A 24,800-nucleotide genomic window follows, 5' to 3' on the forward strand; every position below is an offset into this window, starting at 1 on the left:
ATTGCCCGTACCGCGCCCCCAAAATGTGGGACCAACACAGGCAGAGACGATCGCAGGGCTGAGATGGTCATCGGCTGTCTGGCATGCGCCCGCCGTCGCGCTGCGGCGCATGCGCAGTTCAGGCCTGATCGGCTGCTGTGCGAAAATGCACAGCAGCGCTCAGATCTGAATTAGGCCCACAGTGTAACAACAGTGTTCTCATTATTAGGGTAGTCCTCTGTACTAGTAATGGAGGATCCCCTGTAATCTCTGCATTGCTGCATGAGTCAGTTTGGAGACTCCCCTTGCTGGGGAAGGGTAACCCGCCTTACACATAACGTGACTGTGATTCCAGCTGTCTCTGGGTTTATGTAGTAGCAGGTAATATGTCTTCTTACCTCAGTCTATTAATGTATGAAACAATATGGCTTTCTGTCTCATTACGATGATTGCATTGTTGTGAAACAATCTGTTTTGCATGTGATTGTCTGGGGTCAGCGTAACATATTGTTCTGCGCCGCCTGCGAGTGACTAAGCTGCCGTCCTGCGTCTGCATTCCCTGGCTGTAGGGAATCTGTGTGCCAAGGACGCCGCCTGCAGCTGTAGCTCTCCACAGAGATGCTGTTACAGCAGGGAGGGATGAGGACTGGTGCAGGGACGGTCCTGTAACCCGTAGCAGCCAATAGGAAATGTGCGCTCATCCGCTAGCGACAGGACACAATATGACTGGTTGCTAGGTGTCTCCTACACATGAATGCTCCCAATGAATATTGCTGTACAGCTTCAGTTCTAAAAGTTGGGTCTGGCAAGCTCAGGGGTCACCAATAGGACACAGCACTTGGCTGATCAGGAGCATTAACTGTGCACCTGGGCAAAACCATGCTGCGCTGCAGGTGGGGAAGATGTAACATGTGCAGAGAGATTCAGATTTGGGTGGGGTGTGCCGAAACTAAAATCTACATTGCAGTGTAAAAATAAAGCTGACTGACATGCAGAGGCGTCACCGGGTGTGGTGACACCCGGTGCGCACCCCTGATCTCCTGCCGCGATCGCGGTAAAAGGGGGCGTGGTCTTGTATGTAGGGGGCGTGGCTTCGCGGGGATCCCGGAATCGTCAGTCTGGGGGCGTGCCCAGCATCTCCGGAGATGCTGGGCTGCCCCCAGAGCCAGTCTCCGTCCGCTGTCGGCTCCTCTTCTATGACAGGAGCCGGGTGCTGTAGGAGACTTTCTCACTGCAGCACCTGGTTCCTGTCAGTGCAGAGGAGCTGACATTTGGTGTCACCCTCCTCCAGGCGTCACACCCGGGTGCGGGCCGCACCCCCCGCACCCGCCTTGTGACGCCACTGCTTACATGCAAAAGCAGCCAGTGTTTACCCTGCAGAGAAAAAATATAAATGTATTTGCTCCCCTTGCATTGCAACATGTTTATTTCTAGATAGAAAGTTACTTGCTTTATTTGCTTTACTTCCAAATCAGAATCCAGTGCTATGTGTATAAATCTACAAGATAAGGTCAGCACGGTGGCATAGTGGTTAGCACCAGACTGCACTTCCTGTCATTGGCTCCTCCCCCCAGCACTACTGATCTTGACTTGTGACTGGTGTAACCAATGGCTAGGTGTGGCGCTGTGATGTTGGGGTAAATATAATCGCATCTTACTATGGATATGCAGAGACAGCCATTACATCTTTGTTGCTCATGTACTAACAGTTTATTATATAGCGAGATCGTATCACATCAGTCCCTTCCTAACCATATGGACACATAACACTTGTTGCAGATATCTCATGCAAACAGTGGGAGAACATACAAACCCCACACATATAGAGCCGTTGTTGGGAGTGAAACCCAAGACCTCAGTGCTGTGTAGCAGCAACCCAACCATTGCATCACTGTGCCACCCTAGTGCGCGCGTGTGTGTGTGTGTGTGTGTGTGTGTATATAGATATATAATACTGCTTTGACCATTGGTTTCCTTTTTTTATGTCCTTGCAGCCAGTGCCAATATTTGCAACGTGGTCTTAATGCGGCACGGCGAGCTGGAGGAAGGTATTGACGTGCTGGACAGCAGCGGACAGATCGTTGGCTCTTCTCGAATAGCCGCCAAACACGTGTGTATCCACTCGGTCTGTCAGTCACATGATGAGGACAGGTTATCGTGGGGGGGGGGGGGGGGGGGGTGTCTCCAGTCCCTCTCTCATAGCTCTGACTGCGCTTATCCTAGGCAGTCACTGGGGAGAGAGGACAGGTTACAGCGTTCTAGGTAAATACCCCTGTTTGTATATGCTGCGTTAGAGCTGTAATATTAGCAATGATTAATGATGACAGGACATAATCAGAATTATTAGCATTTATTGTCATGAAGAAGTCACATTTTTACTCTGCAGTAGCTTCTCTCCCTCCCGGTGTAAGTGTACTCCGTTACACATTATCACAACGCTGTTGTGTCACTTTATGTGTAGAATACTGTGTGCAATCAGCTTGCTTTGTGCCTATACTGCGCTGCCTTCCCCAGGAACAGAATCTGTGCTGAGAAGCCTCCAGCTGTTTTCATTTTCCATTTAAACACCTTAAGAGCGTTCAGAAGAGGCCATATGCTCCCTTCTTTTTATAAATCTTGTTTTTCTTAAAGCCTTCCTTGTGTCCGTCCCTTGGGGTTTATTAGAATCGGAATACAGCCCATCCTTTTACATGCAGTTCTGTAATAGTTTTGTGTGGTTTGTGCAAACTGCAGTGCTCTGTGCATAGGCAAAAGTCCGGATTCACATGTAGGACAGGGCCGAAGCCTCAGATTACATTAGACAATCTCTCCAGATATGTTCAAATTTGACATATCCCTAAATAGCTTTATAATTGGCAGCATAAGTAGTACAGAACAGGCGAAGTCGTACTGTGCAGTTCTCCATACACATAGAATAAGAACGAGTACTGAGAACTAGTGATGCTGATCCCTTGTGAATGCTCTGCATGTAGTGCCCTGTGCTGTAGGGAGCGAGCCCAGGAGAACGCTCTACCTGTAGTGTCCTGTGCTGCGCAGTGCCCTGGAGAACGTCTACATGTAGTGTCCTGTGCTGCGCAGTGCCCTGGAGAACGTCTATATGTAGTGCCCTGTGCTGCACAGTGCCCTGGAGAACGCTCTACATGTAGTGTCCTGTGCTGCAGGGAGCGCTGAAGAACGCTCTGCTGCACAGTGCCCTGGAGAACGTCTATATGTAGTGCCCTGTGCTGCACAGTGCCCTGGAGAACGTCTATATGTAGTGCCCTGTACTGCACAGTGCCCTGGAGAACGCTCTACATGTAGTGTCCTGTGCTGCAGGGAGCCCTGGAGAATGCTCTACATGTAGTGCCCTGTGCTGCAGGGAGCCCTGGAGAACGCTCTGCATGTAGTGCACTGTACTGCACAATGCCCTGGAGAACGCTCTACATGTAGTGTCCTGTGCTGCAGGGAGCCCTGGAGAACGCTCTACATGTAGTGCCCTGTGCTGCAGGGAGCCCTTGAGAACGCTCTACATGTAGTGCCCTGTGCTGCAGGGAGCCCTGGAGAATGCTCTACATGTAGTGCCCTGTGCTGCAGGGAGCCCTGGAGAACGCTCTACATGTAGTGCCCTGTGCTGCAGGGAGCGCTGGAGAACGCTCTGCATGTAGTGCCCTGTGCTGCACAGTGCCCTGGAGAACGCTCTACATGTAGTGCCCTGTGCTGCAGGGAGCCCTGGAGAATGCTTTACATGTAGTGCCCTGTGCTGCAGGGAGCCCTGGAGAACGCTGTACATGTAGTGCCCTGTGCTGCAGGGAGCGCTGGAGAACGCTCTGCATGTAGTGCACTGTGCTGCACAATGCCCTGAAGAACGTCTACATGTAGTGCCCTGTGCTGCAGGGAGCCCTGGAGAATGCTCTACCTGTAGTGCCCTGTGCTGCAGGGAGCCCTGGAGAACGCTCTACATGTAGTGCCTTGTGCTGCAGGGAGCGCTGGAGAACGCTCTGCATGTAGTGCCCTGTGCTGAACAGTGCCCTGGAGAACGCTCTACATGTAGTGTCCTGTGCTGTAGGGAGCCCTGGAGAATGCTCTACATGTAGTGCCCTGTGCTGCAGGGAGCCCTGGAGAACGCTCTGCATGTAGTGCACTGTGCTGCACAGTGCCCTGAAGAACGTCTACATGTAGTGCCCTGTGCTGCACAGAGCCCTGGAGAATGCTCTACCTGTAGTGCCCTGTGCTGCAGGGAGCCCTGGAGAACGCTCTACATGTAGTGCCTTGTGCTGCAGGGAGCGCTGGAGAACGCTCTGCATGTAGTGCCCTGTGCTGCACAGTGCCCTGAAGAACGCTCTACATGTAGTGTCCTGTGCTGCAGGGAGCCCTGGAGAATGCTCTACATGTAGTGCCCTGTGCTGCAGGGAGCCCTGGAGAACGCTCTGCATGTAGTGCACTGTACTGCACAGTGCCCTGGAGAACGCTCTACATGTAGTGTCCTGTGCTGCAGGGAGCCCTGGAGAACGCTCTACATGTAGTGCCCTGTGCTGCAGGGAGCCCTGGAGAATGCTCTACATGTAGTGCCCTGTGCTGCAGGGAGCCCTGGAGAACGCTCTACATGTAGTGTCCTGTACTGCAGGGAGCGCTGGAGAACGCTCTGCATGTAGTGCACTGTGCTGCACAGTGCCCTGAAGAACATCTAAATGTAGTGCCCTGTGCTGCACAGAGCCCTGGAGAATGCTCTACCTGTAGTGCCCTGTGCTGCCGGGAGCCCTGGAGAACGTCTACATGTAGTGCCCTGTGCTGCACAGAGCCCTGGAGAATGCTCTACATGTAGTGCCCTGTGCTGCAGGGAGCCCTGGAGAACGCTCTACATGTAGTGCCCTGTGCTGCAGGGAGCCCCGGAGAACGCTCTACATGTAGTGCCCTGTGCTGCAGGGAGCCCTGGAGAACGCTCTACATGTAGTACCCTGTGCTGCAGGGAGCCCTGGAGAACGCTGTACATGTAGTGCCCTGTGCTGCAGGGAGCGCTGGAGAACGCTCTGCATGTAGTGCACTGTGCTGCACAGTGCCCTGAAGAACGTCTAAATGTAGTGCCCTGTGCTGCACAGAGCCCTGGAGAATGCTCTACCTGTAGTGCCCTGTGCTGCAGGGAGCCCTGGAGAACGTCTACATGTAGTGCCCTGTGCTGCACAGAGCCCTGGAGAATGCTCTACCTGTAGTGCCCTGTGCTGCAGGGAGCCCTGGAGAACGCTCTACATGTAGTGCCTTGTGCTGCAGGGAGCGCTGGAGAACGCTCTGCATGTAGTGCACTGTGCTGCACAGTGCCCTGAAGAACGTCTAAATGTAGTGCCCTGTGCTGCACAGAGCCCTGGAGAATGCTCTACCTGTAGTGCCCTGTGTTGCAGGGAGCCCTGGAGAACGTCTACATGTAGTGCCCTGTGCTGCACAGAGCCCTGGAGAATGCTCTACATGTAGTGCCCTGTGCTGCAGGGAGCCCTGGAGAACGCTCTACATGTAGTGTCCTGTGCTGCAGGGAGCGCTGGAGAACGCTCTTCATGTAGTGCACTGTGCTGCACAGTGCCCTGGAGAACTCTCTACATGTAGTGCCCTGTGCTGCACAGTGCCCTGGAGAACGCTCTACATGTAGTGCCCTGTGCTGCAGGGAGCCCTGGAGAATGCTCTACATGTAGTGCCCTGTGCTGCAGGGAGCCCTGGAGAACGCTCTGCATGTAGTGCACTGTACTGCACAGTGCCCTGGAGAACGCTCTACATGTAGTGCCCTGTGCTGCAGGGAGCCCTGGGGAATGCTCTACATGTAGTGCCCTGTGCTGCAGGGAGCCCTGGAGAACGCTCTACATGTAGTGCCCTGTGCTGCAGGGAGCCCTAGAGAATGCTCTACATGTAGTGCCCTGTGCTGCAGGGAGCCCTGGAGAACGCTCTACATGTAGTGCCCTGTGCTGCAGGGAGCGCTGGAGAACGCTCTGCATGTAGTGCCCTGTGCTGCACAGTGCCCTGGAGAACGCTCTACATGTAGTGCCCTGTGCTGCAGGGAGCCCTGGAGAATGCTTTACATGTAGTGCCCTGTGCTGCAGGGAGCCCTGGAGAATGCTTTACATGTAGTGCCCTGTGCTGCAGGGAGCCCTGGAGAATGCTTTACATGTAGTGCCCTGTACTGCAGGGAGCCCTGGAGAACGCTGTACATGTAGTGCCCTGTGCTGCAGGGAGCGCTGGAGAACGTTCTGCATGTAGTGCACTGTGCTGCACAGTGCCCTGGAGAACGTCTACATGTAGTGCCCTGTGCTGCACAGAGCCCTGGAGAATGCTCTACCTGTAGTGCCCTGTGCTGCAGGGAGCCCTGGAGAACGCTCTACATGTAGTGCCTTGTGCTGCATGGAGCCCTGGAGAACGTCTACATGTAGTGCCCTGTGCTGCACAGAGCCCTGGAGAATGCTCTACATGTAGTGCCCTGTGCTGCAGGGAGCCCTGGAGAACGCTCTGCATGTAGTGCACTGTACTGCACAGTGCCCTGGAGAACGCTCTACATGTAGTGCCCTGTGCTGCAGGGAGCCCTGGAGAACGCTCTACATGTAGTGCCCTGTGCTGCAGGGAGCCCTGGAGAACGCTCTACATGTAGTGCCTTGTGCTGCAGGGAGCCCTGGAGAACGTCTACATGTAGTGCCCTGTGCTGCACAGAGCCCTGGAGAATGCTCTACATGTAGTGCCCTGTGCTGCAGGGAGCCCTGGAGAACGCTCTACATGTAGTGCACTGTACTGCAGGGAGCGCTGGAGAACGCTCTGCATGTAGTGCCCTGTGCTGCACAGTGCCCTGGAGAACGCTCTACATGTAGTGCCCTGTGCTGCAGGGAGCCCTAGAGAATGCTCTACATGTAGTGCCCTGTGCTGCAGGGAGCCCTGGAGAACGCTCTACATGTAGTGCCCTGTGCTGCAGGGAGCGCTGGAGAACGCTCTGCATGTAGTGCCCTGTGCTGCACAGTGCCCTGGAGAACTCTCTACATGTAGTGCCCTGTGCTGCAGGGAGCCCTGGAGAATGCTTTACATGTAGTGCCCTGTGCTGCAGGGAGCCCTGGAGAACGCTGTACACACAGGGAGCGCTGGAGAACGCTCTACATGTAGTGCACTGTGCTGCACAGAGCCCTGGAGAATGCTCTACCTGTAGTGCCCTGTGCTGCAGGGAGCCCTGGAGAACGCTCTACATGTAGTTCCCTGTGCTGCAGGGAGCGCTGGAGAACGCTCTACATGTAGTGCACTGTGCTGCACAGTGCCCTGGAGAACGTCTACATGTAGTGCCCTGTGCTGCACAGAGCCCTGGAGAATGCTCTACCTGTAGTGCCCTGTGCTGCAGGGAGCCCTGGAGAACGCTCTACATGTAGTGCCCTGTGCTGCAGGGAGCGCTGGAGAACGCTCTGCATGTAGTGCCCTGTGCTGCACAGTGCCCTGGAGAAGTGCCCTGTGCTGCACAGTGCCCTGGAGAACGTCTACATGTAGTGCCCTGTGCTGTACAGGGCCATGCAGAACGCTCTGTGAAAGCGAGTATGGAGTACAAAGTATCTCTTAGTGCTCATGGGTTGCAGCAGCTCTCAGATATAGTAGGTGCTCCTAGGCAGTTATTGTTACATTATATTATTCTGTTCTTGCCTTGTTGAGAAATGTAGGAGATCCTTTTATTGACAGCGTGATCACTGGTGCTACAATGCCGGCTAAATAGGTACTGCATTGCTGGGACATGATACTGCTGGCAAAAATAAGCCCTAACACCAACTTCAGCCCTTTCAGGAATAGGCCCACAGGGGGTCATTCTGACCCGTTCGCTCGCTGCTGTTTGTCGCAGCCAAGCAAACGGCTCTCTACTGCGCATGCGCCAACGCCGTAGTGCGCTGGCGCATGCCAGACGGCCGAAGGCCGTAGCAGTGCTGCGATCACCTCTGCCTGATCGACAGGCAGAGGAGGTCGCTGGGCAGGAGGGGGCGGAACAGCGGCGTTTGGCCGCCGTTTCGTGGGAGCGGTTGGGGGACGGGCCGTAGCAGCTGCGTGACATCACATGCAGCCACTGCAGGCCGGGGAGCGATGAGTAGGTCCCGGCCAGCACGCTAAATCGGCGCTGGTCGGGAGCTACTCTTGAAGTGCAAAGGCATCACCGCTGTGCGATGCCTTTGCACTTCTGCGAGGGGGGGGGGGGGGGGGGCGGCACTGACATGCAGGGCGGACTAGCCCTGTGCTGGGCGTCCCCCCGCATGTCAGTGTGAATGATCGTAGCTGTGCTAAGTTTAGCACAGCTACGATCATCTCGGAATGACCCCCATAGTTCCATATGGCTACCAGTTCCATGTAATGTTTCTATTCACTACTCATCCTCTAGGGGGCTTCAGCTCCACTTCATAGAAACATAGAATTTGACGGCAGATAGGAACCACTTGGCCCATCTAGGCTGCCCCTTATTCAACATGCTGCCCTCCAGCTGCTGGGGAACTACATATGCCGGCAAGCCTTGCAACAATTTTTCTATTAGGGCTGGCTAAAAATATGATAGGGCATGTTGGGATGTGTAGTTCTATATCACCTGGAGGGCCACCTGTTGACTACCCCTGCACTACAGCAGTAAATTCGATAACACCTAAAGGTAGACTTTAACGTGATAGTGTAATGTGCTAGTTGGTGTTTTTCAGAGCTCACTGTTCACTGCAGGAGCCATTGTTTGCCTTCTCTTCCCTTACTTATAACACCTCTATTCCCCCCTCCCCAGAGGTCTCATAGTAATCTTATTGAGGTGTGTCAAATTTCTCTTAATAGAATAGCATGGGGTACGTGGCCTCCCAATAGGCGATATGTAAGCAGGCTACAGTGTCATTGGGGAGATACTTCACAGTCGTCCTACATTGCCGGGTGCTGAGCACAATTTGCCAATCAGGTTTCTTCATAGAGTGTGTTTTGTAATACAATAATAACAGGGGACTCTTCCCACCTGTAATTCCCGTACACAGCACTGACGTTGTGGCACCAAGACCCTGGTGCAGACTGTTAATTCTACAAAGTAGAAAAGGAAATAAGCCAGGCGTTAATGTGTAAATGTACAAGCAATTAATAAAGTCTACACCTGCTGCTTTCCTCGGGAATATTGTGCTGATCCCCACATGTAGTGAATGCACAAGCAAACATAGGAGTGATGATGTCAGGCAATCATTTTGCGACAAATAGGTATATAACAATGTTACAATACAATAATTTGCAATACACCATGGATGCAGGCGGAAGCAATATTAAAAATGCATCAGATGAATACAGTAGGTTATCAAAGAAATCTTTCTGAGAAGTAAAGTGAAGCTGATATGAACACGGGCATCAGAAAAGCACTGCAGGTTACAGGCCAGCACAAAAGCAGATGTTAGTATGGGCTTGTTAGATATGTTAGTAGGGTGCAAAAAGTAGGATTTTGGTTACCTACCTGTAAATCCTTTTCTTGTAGTCCGTAGAGGGTGCTGGGGTCCACATTAGTACCATGGGGTATAGACGGGTTCACCAGGAGCCATTGGCACTTTAAGAGTTTGAGAGTGTGGGCTGGCTCCTCCCTCTGTGCCCCTCCTACCAGACTCAGTCTAGAAACTGTGCCTGAGGAGATCTTCGAGAGAAGGATTTAACACAGATAGTGGCGAGATTCACACCAGCTCACACATACCAGGCACATCAAGCTAACTTAGCTTGAAACGCAGCAACCGCTGAAACATTACTTACCAAGTAACAATGCAGTACTCAACTAAAACGAAGTTGTACTGAACCAAATAACGATAGCAGGAAAAGGAAGCGCTGGGCGGGCGCCCAGCATCCTCTACGGACTACGAGAAAAGGATTTACCGGTAGGTAACCAAAACCCTATTTTCTCTTACGTCCTAGAGGATGCTGGGGTCCACATTAGTACCATGGGGATGTACTAAAGCTCCCAGAACGGTAGGGAGAGCGGGGAGGCTCCTGCAGAACTGATTGACCAAACTTCAGGTCCTCAGCGGCCAAAGTATCGAACTTGTAGAACTTTGCAAACGTGTTCGACCCAGATCAAGTTGCAGCTCGGCAAAGTTGTAAAGCCGAAACACCCCGGGCAGCCGCCCAGGAGTACCCCACCTTACGAGTAGAGTGGGCCTTGACAGACGTAGGACACTGCAATCCTGCCGTAGAATACACATGCTGGATAGTGAACCTGATCCAGCGAGAGATCGTCTGCTTAGAAGCAGGAAACCCAATTTTCTTGTAATGTTTAGACATTACTCCTTTCCTAGCCTGTATCAGGGTAGGAATAACCTTGTTCGGAATGCCCTTTCGAGCTAGTATCAGGCGTTCAACCTCCATGCCGTCAAACGTAGCCGCGGTAAGTCTTGATAGGCGAACGGCCCCTGCTGCAGCAGGTCCTCCCGAAGAGGAAGAGGCCTCGGCTCTTCTTGCAGTAGATCCAGAAGATCCGCGTAGCAAGCCCTTCTTGGCCAGTCTGGAGCAATGAGGATCACTTGAACCCTTGTTCTCCTTATGAGCTTTAGAACTCTTGGGATGAGTGGAAGTGGAGGAAACACGTACACAGACTGGAACACCCACGGAGTCACTATGGCGTCCACCGCCACTTTCTTGCGGGTCCCTCGACCTGGAACAATACCGCCGAAGCTTCTTGTTGAGACGAGAGGCCATCATGTCTATTTGGGGTAATCCCCAAAGGTCTGTTATTTCCTTGAACACCGCCGGATGAAGACCCCACTCCCCTGGATGGAGATCGTGTCTGCTGAGGAAGTCCGCTTCCCAGTTGTCTACTCCTGGAATGAAGATCGCTGACAGCGCCAACGCGTGTTTTTCTGCCCAGAGGATGATTCTTGTTACTTCTGACATTGCAGCTCTGTTCTTCGTTCCGCCCTGTCTGTTTATGTAAGCCACTGTTGTCACATTGTCCGACTGCACTTGAATGGCCCGATTTCTCAGAAGATGGGCCACTTGAAGAAGACCATTGTAGACGGCTCTTAGTTCCAGAATGTTTATCGGCAGGCCGGCTTCCAGACTTGACCACCTTCCTTGAAAGGTTTCCCCTTGAGTGACTGCACCACATCCCCGGAGACTTGCATCCGTGGTTAGAAGGATCCAGTCCTGAATCCCGAACCTGCGGCCCTCCAGAAGGTGAGGCAGTTGCAGCCACCAGAGGAGTGAAATCCTGGCCTTTGGTGACAGACGTATTCTCTGGTGCATGTGTAGATGGGATCCCGACCACTTGTCCTAGAGATCCAGTTGGAAGGACCGAGCGTGAAACCTCCCGTACTGCAGGGCCTCGTAAGGGGTCACCATCTTCCCCAGAAGGCGAATGCACTGATGAACCAACACCCGGGCTGGCTTCAGGACATCCCGGACCATTGTTTGTATCACCATTGCTTTTTCCTCTGGAAGAAACACCCTCTGCACTTCCGTGTTGAGGATCATTCCCAGAAAGGACAACCTCCTGGTTGGTTCTAAATGTGATTTTGGAAGATTCAAGATCCAGCCATGTTCCCTGAGAAGCTGGGTCGTGAGAGCTATGGACCGTAACAGCTTCTCCTTGGACGATACTTTTATCAGCAGATCGTCCAGATATGGAATTATGTTCACCCCCTGCCTGCGGAGGAGAATCATCATTTCCGCCATCACCTTGGTGAATACCCTCGGTGCAGCGGAGAGGCCGAATGGCAGGGACTGGAACTGAAAATGACAGTCCAACAGTGCGAATCGAAGATGAGCTTGATGCAGCAGCCTAATCGGAATGTGGAAGTACGCATCCTTGATATCCAGGGATACCAGGAATTCCCCCTCCTCCAGACCTGATATCACTGCCCTCAGAGACTCCATTTTGAACTTGAACTCCCTCAGAAAGGGATTTTGTGATTTTAAGTTCAGAATGGGCCTGACCGAACCATCCGGTTTCGTACCACGAAAAAGGTTCGAATAGTAACCTTTGTTTTCCATATGAGGTGGTACTGGCACAATGACCTGTACCTCCACCAACATCTCTGTACGGCTTCTTGCAGGACAGTCCTGTCCGCCAGCAGAGCTGGCAAGCCTGATTTGAAAAATCGGTGTGGAGGGAGATTTTGAAATTCCAACCTGTACCCCTGAGACACAATATCTTGCAACCAGGGGTCCAGGCCGGACGACACCCAGGCGTGACTGAAATGCCTGAGTCTTGCTCCCACCGGCCCCACCTCCGGGGGGGGGAGGGGGGGGTGCAGTCCACCATCATGCGGAGGACTTTGGTGTACATGAAGTAGGTTTCTGTTCCTGGGAACCTGCAGCCGCAGGTTTCTTGAACTTGAGCCGACCTCCCCGAAAGAAGGTGTTGGACGGCTTGGCCTTTCTTGGCTTGGGAAACCAAAAGGGCTGTGATGTAGCTGAAGTAAAGGGTTTCTTCGGAGCAGGTGTAGCTGAGGGAAGAAAGGGTTACTTACTAGCCGTAGCCGTGGAGATCCACGCATCTAATGCTTCCCCAAAGAGAACCTGACCTGTGTAGGGTAGGGTCTCCACACTTCTCCTGGATTCCGCGTCGGCAGACCACTGGCACAACCACAGTCCTCGATGAGCTGATACAGACATGTAAGAGGTTCCCGCAGCTACAGAACCCAGGTCTTTCATGTATTCTACCAGAAATCCTGCCAAATCCTGAATGTTATATAAAAACAATTCAACATCACATTTCTCCATAGTATCCAAGTCTTCAAGTAACGTGCCTGACCAGTTTACTATAGCTTTGGCAATCCAAGCACTGGCACTAGTGGGACGTAATATGGCCCCAGAAGCCGTGTACATGGATTTGAGCGTATTATCAATTTTACGATCAGCCGGCTCTTTCAAGGCGGTAGATCCTGGAACAGGTAAAACCGCCTTTTTTGAGAGTCTGGATACTGATGCTTCAACAATAGGTGGGTTTTCCCATTTTTTTTCCTATCCTCTACCGGGAAAGGAAACGCTACCAGAACCCTTTTAGGTATCTGGATTTTTTTATCCGGGTTTTCTCAAGCCTTTTCAAAAATAGCATTTAATTGCTTTGACGCAGGGAAGGTTAGCAAGGCTTTCTTTTTTTCAGTGAAGTTAGCCTCCTCAACCTGCTCAGGTGTTGTATCAGCAATATTCAACATATCCCTAATAGCCTCTATCATCAATTGCACCCCTTTTGCAAGAGATGCCCCCCCCCCCCCCCCCCCGCAACACATCTCCGTCATCGTCTGTAGTATCAGAATCGGTATCGGTACCATCCTGCATGATCTGTACAGGAGCACGTTTATGTGTATATACAGCGGGGAGCCCTGATGTACCAGAACTGGGCCAGACTGCCATAGAGTTCTGTAAAGCCTGAGTTGCAGATTCATTTTGTGCAACCCTATTTGAAATCTGAGAAATCATAGATTTGATAGAGGATACCACTCAGGCTCCCTTGCTGGAATCTGTGCTAAACCAGTGCAATCCTGATTACATGGAATGGGATCATCCTGAGAGGACATATCCTCTGCAGCATATGACAGAGTCCCTGGACATTGCTTAATGGAGACCACAGACACTCTCCACACACACACAGGGGAGGACAGACAGAGTTTCACCCCCAAGAATGGCAAGAGAGACAGAGATTGAAGCCAACCCACACACAGCGCTTTTAATATAAAGGGAGACCCCCAACCAGCGCTGACTGTGCACCTTAATAGATTACACAGTCGTTTGCAGCCCCCCCCCCTCCCCCCCTTCAACAACCCCCTGGTACCGTGAGAGATAGCTGGAGTTGCTTTGGAGGTACTTGCTCTTCCTGTGCTGGCAGGAAAATGGCGCTGAACGCTGCTGGGTCCGCTCTGAGAAGCTCCGCCCCCAAAATGGTGCTGTCTTCCCGCTCTTCCTAGGATTATAGTGGCCTGAGGATTTATGCTGGCAGAGATCCCGGGACCCCGACAGGCTGTGTGACCAGTGTAGGCGCTGGCTCAGGGCGCCCCTCACAGTGCCGCACTGTGTACCGTTGAGCCTCCGGAGTGCAGTTAATACTGCGCTCCTATCCTGATGCCGCCATCTTCACACCGGCCCCCCGCTTGCTATGGGGGTCGGTGACTCACTCGCCACTGATCTTCAGCTCTGTAAGGGGGTGGCGGCATGCTGCTGGCGGGGAACGATCTCTACCCTCAGGAGCTCAGTGTCCAGTCAGCGGAGATAGTGGCTCAGAACCCGCAGGGCGGACACTACTCCCCCCCCCCCCCCCCCCCCCCCCTTAGTCCCACGAAGCAGGGAGGCTGTTGCCAGCAGCCTCCCTGTAAAATAATAAACTTTTACCAGAGAAACTCTGCAGAGCTCCCCTAGCTGTGACCGGCTCCTCCGGGTACATTTTCTAAACTGAGTCTGATAGGAGGGGCATAGAGGGAGGAGCCAGCCCACACTCTCAAACTCTTAAAGTGCCAATGGCTCCTGGTGGACCCGTCTATACCCCATGGTACTAATGTGGACCCCAGCATCCGCTAGGACGTAAGAGAAAGAAGATGTCACTTATCATCATCAAGCGTATACTGTATATATACCATTGAAAGAGCAATAGCTGAATCACAGTCATATGTATGGAGGAGTAAACTGCTGTGCCTGCATTGGTTACGTGAGTGTTAGATCTGGACCATGGATCACTGGAAGAAGATGGCCTGGTCTGATGAATCCCGTTTTATGTTGCATCATGGGTGTGTGTGTGTTGTTTCCCTGGGTTAGAGATGGCACTAGGATGTACTGTGAAAAGAAGGCGAGCCGGCTGAGGCAGTGTTCTGCTGGGAAACATTAGGTCCTCTGTCATTCATGTCGATCTTTGATGCTAACCACCTGATGCACTGGGATGCAATTGTTACAGCTGGGACTTTGCGCTACAGATATATATATACCGGAGCTGTACTGTAGAGAATGGACTGGGATCCGTGTCTTACAGCTGTGGCCTGATGCTGCAGTACTATACATACAGAGCTGTACTGTAGAGGATGGACTGGGATCCGTGTCTTACAGCTGTGGCCTGACGCTGCAGTACTGTACATACAGAGCTGTACTGTAGAGAATGGACTGGGATCCGTGTCTTACAGCTGTGGCCTGATGCTGCAGTACTGTACATACAGAGCTGTACTGTAGAGGATGGACTGGGATCTGTGTCTTACAGCTGTGACCTGATGCTGCAGTACTGTACATACAGAGCTGTACTGTAGAGGATGCACTGGGATCCGTGTCTTACAGCTGTGTCCTGATGCTGCAGTACTGTACATACAGAGCTGTACTGTAGAGGATGGACTGGGATTCGTGTCTTACAGCTGTGTCCTGATGCTGCAGTACTGTACATACAGAGCTGTACTGTAGAGGATAGACTGGGATCCGTGTCTTACAGCTGTGACCTGATGCTGCAGTACTGTACATACAGAGCTGTACTGTAGAGGATGGACTGGGACCGGTGACTTACAGCTTTGGCCTGATGCTGCAGTACTGTACATACAGAGCTGTACTGTAGAGGATGGACTGGGATCCGTGTCTTACAGCTGTGGCCTGACGCTGCAGTACTGTACATACAGAGCTGTACTGTAGAGGATTGACTGGGATCCGTGTCTTACAGCTGTGGCCTGACGCTGCAGTACTGTACATACAGAGCTGTACTGTAGAGGATGGCCTGGGATCCGTGTCTTACAGCTGTGGCCTTATGCTGCAGTACTGTACATACAGAGCTGTACTGTAGAGGATGGACTGGGAACTGCGTCTTACAGCTGTGGCCTGATGCTGCAGTACTGTACATACAGAGCTGTACTGTAGAGGATGGACTGGGATCCGTGTCTTACAGCTGTACCCTGACACTGCAGTACTGTACATACAGAGCTGTACTGTAGAGGATGGACTGGGACCGGCGACTTACAGCTGTGACCTGATGCTGCAGTACTGTACATACAGAGCTGTACTGTAGAGGATGGACTGAGGTCCGTGTCTTACAGCTGTTGCCTGATGCTGCAGTACTGTACATACAGAGCTGTATTGTAGAGGATGGACTGGGATCTGCGTCTTACAGCTGTAACCTGACGCTGCAGTACTGTACATACAGAGCTGTACTGTAGGGGATGGACTGGGATCCATGTCTTACAGCTGTGGCCTGATGCTGCAGTACTGTACATACAGAGCTGTACTGTAGGGGATGGACTGGGATCCATGTCTTACAGCTGTGGCCTGATGCTGCAGTGTCACGTCTGGCAGGGTTTGAGGATCCGGCAGCTGAGATTTGCCCGAGGAGGTAGCAGGCTATGAATGAACCAGATGAGGGAGCTGGATATAGTTCCTTCGCATGGGACACGGAGCAATGAAGAACGTAGGCGGGGTTTGAGAGTCAATGGAAAGTATTTATTATGTACAGGGCTGAGGTAGGGAACTGAGGCTGAAGCACAATGGTTAAAGACGTGGCTGGAGGTGAAGAACTGCGGACTGTGATTTGAAAGACGAGACTGTAGATGACGAACTGTGGAACTGTGGATGGTAGTTGAAAACGTGGCTGGAGACAAGGACTGTGGTAAACGAGGCTTGAAGATAATAATCTGCAGGCTGTGGTCAGTGGTACAAAGGCGTGGCTGGTGAAGGAGATCTGTGGAGTGTGGCTTGAAAGACGAGGCAGAAGACCCGGGGCCGACTGTGCCCAAAGAGTCTTACTGGACCGGGTTTTCCAGGAGCGCTTCCACAGGCAGTAGCAGGCAAGAAACGGCAGGGCTGCAGCAGCAACAGAGAACCGACCAAGCAGGATCAGGAGGAACCAAGATACAGCAGGAATCCTGGGAGCACAGGCTGAAGCACCTACAACAGGGTTGTAACTTGAAGCACTGGCATCCCTGTCCTAAACCAGCCCCCTTTTATAGGGAGAGCTTCCCCTGGATTGGCTGGAAGAAACAGGAAACAGGAACTATGCTTAAAACTTGGTCTCCAACATGGCGGCGCCCAGTAATGCAGACCTTTTTGCAAAGCCACATTGCTCACTGCCCCTGGTCTCCAAGCAACGGTTCAGCAAGAGCGACCCGCTGTAGCGGCGTCCCGCCGCCACAAGCGGACCCCCTCACCTCCGCTACTGCTGCCCACGGATCCGGTGTAGCAGCCCACCTCCGCCGCTGCCCGCACAACGCCAAGGAAGCCAGCCCCGCGGCCCCAGCGTACCGGTAAGACTCCGGACGCTGACAGTACACCCCCCCCTTTTGCGGGTGGACTCCGGACACCTATGTGGTTTAGTTGGAAACTTGGCATGAAATGTCCGAAGAAGTCTTGGAGTATGGACATCCTCTGCATCTACCCAAGATCTCTCCTCTGGCCAATACCCTTTCCAATCAACAAGGTACTGGATGCGACCATAACGTCTGCGAGAATCGAGGATCTTGTGAGTCTCAAATTCATCTCTATGTGCTGATTGGATCTTGGGTGATTTAGGCAGAGCGGCTCTGAACCGATTAAGTACCAGTGGTTTTAAGAGAGAAATATGAAATGCATTAGGAATTCTTAACTGCGGAGGTAATTTCACTTTGTAAGCCACAGGATTCAACACTCTTTCGATTGGGTAAGGCCCGATAAATCTGGGAGCAAACGTTTTTGTAGGAACCTTTAATCTTAGGTTACGTGTGGAAACCCAAACCCGATCTCCTACCTTAAGGCTTGGTACAGCTTTTCGTTTCAGATCTGCATAGGTCTTATATCTCTTGGATGTCTTGAGCAAAGTCTTGTGAACTTGTTTCCAGGCTTCAGTAAATTGACGAAGTGTTGACTCTGCGGCCGGAACCTCGAGCGTAGGCAGAAGTTGGAAGTCAGGAACTCTTGGATGGTAACCATAATTAATGAAGAATGGAGAAGATTTTGTGGCAGAGTGATAAAGATTGTTATGGGCAAATTCTGCGAACGGGAGGAAGTCCAGCCAGTCGTCCTGTGAGGAGGACATGAATAAACGCAGAAAAGTCTCCAGATCCTGGTTCACTCTCTCTGTTTGACCATCCGTTTGAGGATGATATCCTGAGGAGAAGTTTAATTTCACGCCAAGAGCAGAACATAGGGATCTCCAAAACCTGGCCACAAATTGAGGACCTCTATCAGACACGATCTCCTGGGGTAGACCATGGAGTCGAAAGATCTCTGCTATAAACAATTTTGCCAACTGGGATGCAGATGGAAGATTAACCAGAGGAACAAAGTGTGCCATTTTAGAGAATCGGTCAACTATGACCCATACGGTGTTCCGCCCACCAGACATAGGTAAATCTGTAATAAAGTCCATAGAAATATGCGTCCATGGTCTTAGTGGTACCGGCAAAGGATGGAGTAACCCGGCTGGTGGACCTTTGGGACTTTTATGCTGGGCACATTTTGGACAGGCAGCTACGAATTCCTGAACGTCAGTCCTGAGATGAGGCCACCAGTAGGAGCGTTGAATGAATTTAAGTGTCTTATGACCGCCCGCATGGCCCATGAAGGAGGAGGAGTGTGCCCATGTAAGAAGTTTTTTGCGAAGATTTGGTGCAACGAAGATCTTCCCTGGAGGAGGAAGTGGAGAGGTATTAGTTGCAGAAAAAGAGGTGGATTCCAGGATAAATTGCTCTTTTGAACGGTCAGAGGGTTCTTCTGAACTTAGGGAGCGAGATAATGCAGCTGACTTTTTGTTGAGGGAACCTGGTCTGTAACTGAGTTTAAAATTAAAACGGGTAAAGAAGAGTGCCCATCTTGCTTGGCGTGGGTTCAGACATCGGGCTGACTGTAGATACAGGAGGTTCTTGTGATCCGTGGTCACCGAAATTGGATGCTGAGCTCCCTCCAACAAATACCTCCACTCCTCAAAGGCCAACTTAATTGCCAGTAATTCCTGTTCCCCAATAGCGTAATTCTGTTCAGCGGGGGAGAATCTTCGCGAGAAGAATGCACAAGGATGGACCTTCTTGTCCTCGAAAAGCTGGGATAATACTGCTCCTACTCCTACAGTAGAGGCATCAACCTCCACCAAGAACGGACGGCTGAGATCGGGTTGTCGAAGAACTGGAGCAGTCGTGAAGGCCTCCTTTAAAGATGAAAAAGCTTCCAAAGCCTCCGGAGACCACTTGGCAGGATCAGCTCCCTTCCTAGTTAATGCGGTTATAGGAGCTATGACAGAAGAATAATTTTGAATGAATCTTCGGTAGAAGTTAGCAAACCCCAGGAAACGTTGAATTCCTTTAAGGGTAGCTGGAAGTGCCCAATCCTGAATCGCCTGGACTTTAGCGGGGTCCATCTGTAACCTCTGCCCTGAAAGAATGTAACCGAGGAATGGAATCGTGGGTACTTCAAAGGTGCACTTCTCTAACTTACAGAATAACTGATTCCTTCGTAAACGAGTTAACACTTCTTTGACTTGTTCCCGGTGGGTCTTCAGATCCCTAGAAAAAATGAGGATGTCATCCAGATACACTACCAAGCAGTCATAGAGGAGATCTCTGAAGATTTCGTTAACGAACTCTTGAAAGACGGCTGGGGCGTTGCATAGGCCAAAAGGCATTACCAGGTATTCGTAATGGCCGTCGCGGGTATTAAATGCCGTCTTCCATTCATCCCCTGGGCGAATACGTATAAGATTGTAGGCCCCCCGTAAGTCCAATTTAGTAAATACAGTAGCTCCTTTAACACAGTCGAACAGTTCTGGAATCAGAGGTAACGGATATCTGTTCTTAATTGTTATGTCATTGAGACCTCTATAGTCAATACAGGGCCGCAACCCCCCATCCTTCTTTTTGACGAAGAAAAACCCTGCTCCGGCCGGAGATGTAGAAGACCTGATGAACCCTTTCTCCAAGTTCTCCCGTATATACTCCGACATGGCCTGTGTCTCAAGAAGTGAGAGAGGGTAAATTCGACCTCAGGGAGGAGTCTTACCGGGTACTAGCTCAATGGGACAATCCCAAGTACGATGCGGAGGCAAGGTGTCCGCCCCATGCTTACTGAAAACATCTTGAAATGATTGGTACTCCACAGGAAGGCTGGAAGGGTTGGAAGAACAGAGAGGTCTAACTGAAGGTAAACAGTTCTGAAAGCAGTCTTGTCCCCAAGAGAGAACATCCATAGTTTGCCAATCTATGTGGGGATTGTGTCTGATTAACCATGGAAACCCTAGGATTAGTTCATGAGAGGCTTTAGGAATTACAAGGAAAGAGATTTTTTCTGAATGGAGAACTCCGACCTTCATCTTGAGAGGAATAGTACGAAAGGATATAATACCCTCTGGGATATAACTTCCATCCACTGCGGTAACAGAAATGGTACGATCCAAAGGAACCGTTTGTATTCCAGATCGTTTGACCAGAGCTGACGTAATGAAGCTTTCGGCGGCTCCGGAGTCGAGTAGTGCAGGGATGAGAAGAGAAGAAGAAGGGAGCTCCAATTGGGTTAACAGGACAGACTCTTTCTTGGTATGTAATTCTGAGAATTCTCCTAGCTTGACCTCTCCAGCACAAACTAGGAGCGGGCGTTTCCCGGACGTAGACTGCAAGTTTTAACAAAGTGATCAGATGCACCACAATACAGGCAGAAGTTCCCTTGTCGCCGTCTCTGACGTTCTTCATTGGAGAGGTGGGAGCGATTAATCTGCATGGGTTCTTCCACAGTTGGTGATGATGGTGTTGGTGGAAGAACAATTCTAGGCTTAGGGCGATCTGACCGCAACCTCTCCATACAGCGTTCTCTGTACCTCAGATCTAACTTATTGCATAAAGAAATTAGTTTATCCAACTTATCAGGTACGTCCTGAGTTGCGAGGTCATCTTTGATTTTTTTCGGAGAGACCGCTCCAGAAAGCTGCAATGAGAGCCTCCTCGTTCCAGTTCAGTTCTGAGGAAAGGGTGCGAAACTGGATCACGTACTGACTGACCGTGCGCGTGCCCTGACGCAGGCGCAGGATCTCCAATGAGGCGGCAGAAGTCCTGCCCGGTTCGTCGAAGATTCTTCGAAAGGTGGCCATGAATTCTGGATAGTTAGATAAGATGGGATCCATCCTCTCCCACAAAGGTGAAGCCCATTCCAACGCTTGCCCGGTAAGTAAAGAAATTATATAGGCTACTTTGGTTCGTGCTGATAGGAAGTTGGCCGACTGTAGTTCGAACTGGATTTCGCACTGGTTAAGAAACCCGCGGCATTGTTTTGGATTCCCATCAAATTTACTGGGAGGTGGCAAATGCAAACGTGGAAGTGGTACTGGTACAGGAGGAAGCAGGACCGGAGGTGCCAATGTGGGAGCAGCTGTAGATACTTGAGGTGCCGTCATGGCAACACAGAGAAAATCGAGACGTTCGGACATACTCTGCATGAACTGCACGATTTGAGATTGTGTGGCCTCCTGCTTAATTAAGCGAGACCAGATATCTGCAGTTGAATCCCCTCCTGAGGCCTGATCACCCGTCGAATCCATTGGGCCAGTGCTTACTGTCACGTCTGGCAGGGTTTGAGGATCCGGCAGCTGAGATTTGCCCGAGGAGGTAGCAGGCTATGAATGAACCAGATGAGGGGGCTGGATATAGTTCCTTCGCATGGGACACAGAGCAATGAAGAACGTAGGCGGGGTTTGAGAGTCAATGGAAAGTATTTATTATGTACAGGGCTGAGGTAGGGAACTGAGGCTGAAGCACAATGGTTAAAGACGTGGCTGGAGGTGAAGAACTGCGGACTGTGATTTGAAAGACGAGACTGTAGATGACGAACTGTGGAACTGTGGATGGTAGTTGAAAACGTGGCTGGAGACAAGGACTGTGGTAAACGAGGCTTGAAGATAATAATCTGCAGGCTGTGGTCAGTGGTACAAAGGCGTGGCTGGTGAAGGAGATCTGTGGAGTGTGGCTTGAAAGACGAGGCAGAAGACCCGGGGCCGACTGTGCCCAAAGAGTCTTACTGGACCGGGTTTTCCAGGAGCGCTTCCACAGGCAGTAGCAGGCAAGAAACGGCAGGGCTGCAGCAGCAACAGAGAACCGACCAAGCAGGATCAGGAGGAACCAAGATACAGCAGGAATCCTGGGAGCACAGGCTGAAGCACCTACAACAGGGTTGTAACTTGAAGCACTGGCATCCCTGTCCTAAACCAGCCCCCTTTTATAGGGAGAGCTTCCCCTGGATTGGCTGGAAGAAACAGGAAACAGGAACTATGCTTAAAACTTGGTCTCCAACATGGCGGCGCCCAGTAATGCAGACCTTTTTGCAAAGCCACATTGCTCACTGCCCCTGGTCTCCAAGCAACGGTTCAGCAAGAGCGACCCGCTGTAGCGGCGTCCCGCCGCCACGAGCGGACCCCCTCACCTCCGCTACTGCTGCCCACGGATCCGGCGCAGCAGCCCACCTCCGCCGCTGCCCGCACAACGCCAAGGAAGCCAGCCCCGCGGCCCCAGCGTACCGGTAAGACTCCGGACGCTGACATGCAGTACTGTAGATACCAGAGCTCTATGGTAGAGGATATACTGGGATCTGTGTCTTACATCTGTGGCCTGACGCTGCAGTACTGTACATACAGAGCTGTACTGTAGAGGATGGACTGGGAACTGCATCTTACAGCTGTGTCCTGATGCTGCAGTACTGTACATACAGAGCTGTACTGCAGAGGATGGACTGGGAACTGCATCTTACAGCTGTGGCCTGATGCTGCAGTACTGTACATACAGAGCTGTACTGTAGAGGATGGACTGGGACCGGTGACTTACAGCTGTGGCCTGAGGCTGCAGTACTGTACATACAGAGTTGTACTGTAGAGGATGGACTGGGATCTGCATCTTACAGCTATGGCCTGATGCTGCAGTACTGTACATACAGAGCTGTTCTGTAGAGGATGAACTGGGATCTGTGTCTTACAGCTGTGACCTGATGCTGCAGTACTGTACATACAGAGCTGTACTGTAGAGGATGAACTGGGATCTGCATCTTACAGCTGTTGCCTGACGCTGCAGTACTGTACATACAGAGCTGTATTGTAGAGGATGGACTGGGATCTGCATCTTACAGCTGTTGCCTGACGCTGCAGTACTGTACATACAGAGCTGTACTGTAGAGGATGGACTGGGATCCTTGTCTTACAGCTGTGACCTGACGCTGCAGTACTGTACATACAGAGCTGTACTGTAGAGGATGGACTGGGATCCGTGTCTTACAGCTGTGGCCTGATGCTGCAGTACTGTACATACAGAGCTGTACTGTAGAGGATGGCCTGGGATCCGTGTCTTACAGCTGTAACCTGACGCTGCAGTACTGTACATACAGAGCTGTACTGTAGAGGATGGACTGGGATCCGTGTCTCACAGCTGTGGCCTGATGCTGCAGTACTGTACATACAGAGCTGTACTGTAGAGGATGGACTGGGATCCGTGTCTCACAGCTGTGGCCTGATGCTGCAGTACTGTACATACAGAGCTGTACTGTAGAGGATGGACTGGGATCCGTGTCTTACCGCTGTGACCTGACGCTGCAGTGCTGTACATACAGAGCTGTACTGCAGAGGATGGACTGGGAACTGCGTCTTACAGCTGTGGCCTGATGCTGCAGTACTGTACATACAGAGCTGTTCTGTAGAGGATGAACTGGGATCTGTGTCTTACAGCTGTGGCCTGATGCTGCAGTACTGTACATACAGAGCTGTACTGTAGAGGATGGACTGGGATCTGCGTCTTACAGCTGTGACCTGACGCTGCAGTACTGTACATACAGAGCTGTTCTGTAGAGGATGAACTGGGATCTGTGTCTTACAGCTGTGACCTGACGCTGCAGTACTGTACATACAGAGCTGTACTGTAGAGGATGGCCTGGGATCTGCATCTTACAGCTGTTGCCTGACGCTGCAGTACTGTACATACAGTGCTGTACTGTAGAGGATGGCCTGGGATCCGTGTCTTACAGCTGTGGCCTGATGCTGCAGTACTGTACATACAGAGCTGTACTGTAGAGGATGGACTGGGATCCGTGTCTTACCGCTGTGACCTGACGCTGCAGTACTGTACATACAGAGCTGTACTGTAGAGGATGGACTGGGATCCGTGTCTTACCGCTGTGACCTGACGCTGCAGTACTGTACATACAGAGCTGTACTGTAGAGGATGGACTGGGAACTGCGTCTTACAGCTGTGACCTGACGCTGCAGTACTGTACATACAGAGCTGTACTGTAGAGGATGGCCTGGGATCTGCATCTTACAGCTGTTGCCTGACGCTGCAGTACTGTACATACAGAGCTGTACTGTAGAGGATGGCCTGGGATCCTTGTCTTACAGCTGTGGCCTGATGCTGCAGTACTGTACATACAGAGCTGTACTGTAGAGGATGGACTGGGATCCGTGTCTTACCGCTGTGACCTGACGCTGCAGTACTGTACATACAGAGCTGTACTGTAGAGGATGGACTGGGAACTGCGTCTTACAGCTGTGACCTGACGCTGCAGTACTATACATACAGAGCTGTTCTGTAGAGGATGAACTGGGATCTGTGTCTTACAGCTGTGACCTGACGCTGCAGTACTGTACATACAGAGCTGTACTGTAGAGGATGGACTGGGATCTGCATCTTACAGCTGTGACCTGACGCTGCAGTACTGTACATACAGAGCTGTTCTGCAGAGGATGGACTGGGAACTGCGTCTTACAGCTGTGGCCTGATGCTGCAGTACTGTACATACAGAGCTGTACTGTAGAGGATGAACTGGGATCCGTGTCTTACAGCTGTGACCTGACGCTGCAGTACTGTACATACAGAGCTGTACTGTAGAGGATGGACTGGGATCCGTGTCTTACAGCTGTGGCCTGACGCTGCAGTACTGTACATACAGAGCTGTACTGTAGAGGATGCACTGGGATCCGTGTCTTA

The 24,800-nt window shown here is 51.6% G+C and overlaps 1 protein-coding gene across 2 annotated transcripts in view; it reads left to right on the plus strand.

The window, feature by feature from the left end:
- Positions 1-24,800, plus strand: part of SFXN5 (sideroflexin 5) — a 439,382-nt gene that overhangs the window by 264,590 nt on the left and 149,992 nt on the right. For both annotated transcript variants that reach the window (XM_063925240.1, XM_063925244.1), the window contains exon 11: positions 1,974-2,089. In XM_063925240.1, coding sequence (XP_063781310.1) covers positions 1,974-2,089 — 116 coding nt within the window. The remainder of the gene's footprint in view (positions 1-1,973; positions 2,090-24,800) is intronic.

This window comes from Pseudophryne corroboree, chromosome 1, assembly GCF_028390025.1.
Source record: "Pseudophryne corroboree isolate aPseCor3 chromosome 1, aPseCor3.hap2, whole genome shotgun sequence".
NCBI classification, from domain to species: Eukaryota; Metazoa; Chordata; class Amphibia; order Anura; family Myobatrachidae; genus Pseudophryne; species Pseudophryne corroboree.